The sequence below is a fragment of the Galeopterus variegatus genome, unplaced genomic scaffold (genome assembly GCF_000696425.1).
Source record: "Galeopterus variegatus unplaced genomic scaffold, G_variegatus-3.0.2 Scaffold2265, whole genome shotgun sequence".
Classification (NCBI taxonomy): domain Eukaryota; kingdom Metazoa; phylum Chordata; class Mammalia; order Dermoptera; family Cynocephalidae; genus Galeopterus; species Galeopterus variegatus.
In genome coordinates, this window is record NW_007728376.1 from 173,302 (window position 1) to 177,484 (window position 4,183).

The following is a 4,183-nucleotide window of genomic DNA, read 5'->3' on the forward strand; positions in this document are numbered from 1 at the left end:
GGATCGCAACCCTCAGTGTCGCCCCCGTACCGGACCGGGACCGGCAACGGGATCACAACCCTCGGTGTTGCCCCCGCACCTCGCTCAGCCAGTGAGCGGGAACCGGTCTGTATGTGGGATCCGAACCCTCGGCGGGAGCGCCTCCGCGCTTCCCAAGCGGCGCACTAGCGCAGTGCGCCACTGGGCCGGCCCATGCTAGTATATTTTGAAAACTATGTTTAATACACAAGCTCCCTTCTGTTACAGTGATTCACAATTCACCAGTGACAAAAGCCTGGCCTATCTACCACTTCCTTGTCAGAGCTGATTGGCAGAATTTTAATCATTCATTGAAGTACTCTCTAACTCCAGATTCTGCCTCAGATTCCTTTCCAATATGGTATTCTCAGATGAAAATGACTTGCTATCCCTTGCTCTATAATATCTTGCTAAATATCAGGCTTTTACATCCACTTAATTAAAACTGAATGTAAACTAATAAGAAGTTGGAAACAAATATAAAGAAGTTACATTAATAAAGAAATGTAAAGCTGAGTATGACTTTGAAATTTATCACTCTAAGGTGATAATTTTAACTACTCAAGACCAAAAAAAGAGAATACCAAATTTAGAAAGGAAAAAGGATAAATCATTTGGACTTCATACTCTTGTGTTTTTTAAAACACTAAGAAGGGGCTAGCCGGTTAGCTCAGTTTGTTAGAGCATAGTGCTGATAAAACACTAAGAAGCAGCAAACTATAAAAACTGGCTTTCAAGTTTCTAGTCAAATAAAGAGTTCTGAAGTAACATAAAAATTATCTCATTAGCAGAAGTTTCAGCTTCATAAAAAATGAATTGTAAAAGTTGCAAGCCTACTCTAAGACCCTCTATTAAAGACAGAACATTCTTAAGCTATTAAGATTATGTAAAAACCAGCATTATTCCACAGCTGCATCACATTTCAATTTGACATATTCCATTACGAATAAAAGAAAATACTTTCAACATACTTTCTGCTTTTCAGGAACATCTTCAAGTTCTATTTTTCTCTTTTTCTGAGTGCCATCTCCAGTAGAAGATTCATCTTTTGGAACATCATCAGTTTCCATTTTTCTTTTCTTTGAAATGGCTTCATCATCACTAGAATCTTCTTCCTCTGGGATAACTTCAGCATCAAGTTTTCTTTTCTTGGCTGGAGTGTCTTCTCCACAACTGGAACTTTGCTTTACATGAGCATCTTCAAACACTCTTCTCTTTTTTGGTGTGTCAACTTGCCCACAAATAGGAGTCTTTTCAGAAAGCCCAGTCCCAGGAGCTGCCATACTTTCATTAATACTGAATGAAGACTCTGTTTCAGAATTTACTGATGCTTTTGCCTGTTCAAGAGACATCTTTTCATCTTCCTCCGCTTTTGCAGGATTTTCCATTTTTGATTACCTGAATTGATGGCAAAACTTCATAAACCAACACTGGGATGGCAAAAATTTGATATTACTTGTAAACACTAATGCTAAGACTTTAAAACAATTTTAACTAGAAGCTAGCCATTTAATTTCAGTGATCAACTAGGAGTTTTAAAAAATCTCACTGTAGAGAGAACACTGAAAAATGTTCATTGATATATATTATGTATGCATTTCCTAATATGCAGTAGTACCCATTTTAATCACTCCAAACTTCACAGAAACTACTAGTTTCAAGTACAGCACAGTTTCAACAGACTACACTGCAATACACTCCTTTCAAATATCTTAGTTTAGTGAAAGTGAGATTTTGCTGGTACCACAGAAAATCAAGGTGAAACAGAAAATGTCAGCAGTATCAAATTTGATTTCAAGGCTTAAGAAGTTGTACGGTACTCAATGGGTGAACACATCTCATTAGTAAGCAAGTGTGTTTAATCAATAATTAAACACAAATATTTTTCCTCAACTTAGGTGTATTAATTTTTAAACAGACCCAAAGTTGTCAGGACATAAATACTTACTAAATTCTTTGAATAAAACTACTTAATAAATGTAACTGTTAGGTATTTCTTTTGGCCCATGGACACTAAGGGAATCAACAGAAAGAGTTCAGAAATCTACAGCTAGGACTTCTGAAATCCTTTAATTCATAATGGGTGTCCCGATTAGATATTGAAGAGAGTAGAAACGGTTTTGACAATTTTCAAGACTCAGCCTGCAGTTTAATGACCGACCATTCAGTCTCTTTCAAACATGTTCTTAGACCTACGTGTAAAATGGGAGAGGAAAATAATTGAACTACCTACTGGACAGGAATTGTTATGGTGGTCTATTTATTAAGCCATTCAACAAATTTACTGACCTACTAAAGAGGAACTCAATGTGAATTAGGTTTTCAAGAATATATTCCACTCTTAAAATTTTAGGCTCCAGGATCGCTGGTTAGCTCAGTTCGTTAGAGCTCAGTGTTGATAACACCGAGGTTAAGAGTTCGGATCCCCACACTGGCCAGTCAACCCCCCCCCCCCCCAAAAAAAAGATTAGGCTCTATTATTCAAATCAACTGGAAAAGGGAAAGCCAAAGATTAAAAAAAAAAAAAAAGTATCAGCAATTTCAGATTAAATTCAGAACCTGAAAGTTATCAAGAGGAAATTTTTTTTTTTTTTTTTTAAAGATGACCGGTAAGGGGATCTTAACCCTTGACTTGGTGTTGTCAGCACCACGCTCAGCCAGTGAGCGAACCGGCCATCCCCACATAGGATCCGAACCCGGGGCCTTGGTGCTATCAGCACTGCACTCTCCCGAGTGAGCCACGGGCCGGCCCAAGAGGAAATTTTTTTACAAAAGCCTTTTGAGTAAAGAAAAAGAATAACACCAAGGACAAGGGTTCGGATCCCCTTACCAGCCAGCTGCCAAAAAAAAAGAAAAAAGAAAAAAGAAAATCAAGTGACTTAAAGGGATGAGTGAAAACAAGTCAAATGAATAAGGAAGGGTTTCAAGGGCCTTCACTACTCACTGTTTGAGGTGATAAAATACGAAGATATGCCAATTGGGAAGAACTGAATCAGAACAAAAAAATCACTTAGAAAAGTAATTTTCAGAATAACTACTTAAGTTGACTACCTAAAATGATTAGGAAAACTGGCCACTGAATTATCAAATCCGTTTCTCCTCCTTTGTCATTATTTCCTAATGAAGAAATAGAAACTGGTTTTAAATTTAAAACAGCAATGTGACATAACACCTTTAGCTGTAGTCATCGCCTAAAATTAGTATTGGGATTTAAGTATGAATTTTATTTGTGTAGGCCACTATTTCCACAGATGTGATATAAAACCATAACGGATTCGGTCAGAATAAATGACACAGCATTCCAGACGACCGCGGAAACGGATAAGAATGCTTAAATCGAGCGTCAAAGAGGAATAATGAATACACTCTGCCACTTAGAATCCTCGAGGAGGAAGCTCAGGTTACAGAGAGGGTCGACTGACAGCGAGGTGGACAGGCGGTAGGTGACAGGGACATTTCGACCTGACTTCCCAGCCGCACTCCGAAGCAAGCCATGTCTCTCCGTCACTTCAGTCTCAGGCCGCCGGGCTAAGGCTCAAGCAGGATAAGCCCCGCGCCCCTACCCGCGAGCCTGACCGTCAACTCGGGGGCCCAAGAGGCCGCAACAGAGACAAGAGGGGACTTCTCCAGCCAAGTCTACCCCCTTCCGTCACTGGCGCGACCTAACTACTCCACCCGCGGCTCAGGATCCGAGGCGCCCCTCCAGACAAGCAGACGCTTCCCGGGGCCCCACGCCCCTCCCGCCAGCGGGCTCGCTGGGTTTGGGGGAGCACCGGCCCACCCCAGCAGTGCCCGTTCTGCTTGGGGCTGGGGGCACAGAGAGCCCCGCGTGACAGGAGCCGCGGCACAGGTCTAACGGGAAGCAAGCCGCGTCAGGGGTCGGGGCGCCCGTTCCCTCTCCCGAACGGCGGCGCAGGAGCTAAAGACAAGGCGGCAGGCAGGGCCGCAGCTGAGGGCTCACTCACCAGCAGGCCCAGCCACCCTTCTGTTTGCGGAAACTCCGGCCCGCGCCACGCGCGTCTTCGCGCGTCACTTCCGGGAAGCGGGCGGTCACGTGCCCTCCCCCCGCAGGCGGAGACCCGGCGCCGTGCGAGCTCCGCCCCGGAACTGCGAGTCCCGTGGGGCCGCGGCGGCGTGCGGGGGCTGCGCGGAGCGGGACGGGGGC

General features: G+C 43.6%; 1 protein-coding gene across 2 annotated transcripts in view; it reads right to left on the minus strand.

Moving 5' to 3' along the window:
* RNMT (RNA (guanine-7-) methyltransferase) overlaps positions 1-4,183 on the minus strand; it is a 26,077-nt gene that overhangs the window by 21,044 nt on the left and 850 nt on the right. Inside the window, exons 1-2 of one of the 2 annotated variants that reach the window (XM_008581102.1) lie at positions 3,984-4,039; positions 990-1,416 (exon numbers count right to left, since the gene is read on the minus strand). The exons of the other annotated variant lie outside the window; for it this stretch is intronic. Of the exons in view, the coding sequence (XP_008579324.1) occupies positions 990-1,406 (417 nt within the window). The 5' untranslated portion in view covers positions 1,407-1,416; positions 3,984-4,039. Of the gene's footprint in view, positions 1-989; positions 1,417-3,983; positions 4,040-4,183 lie in introns of those variants that run through there. 2 annotated transcript variants of the gene reach the window in all.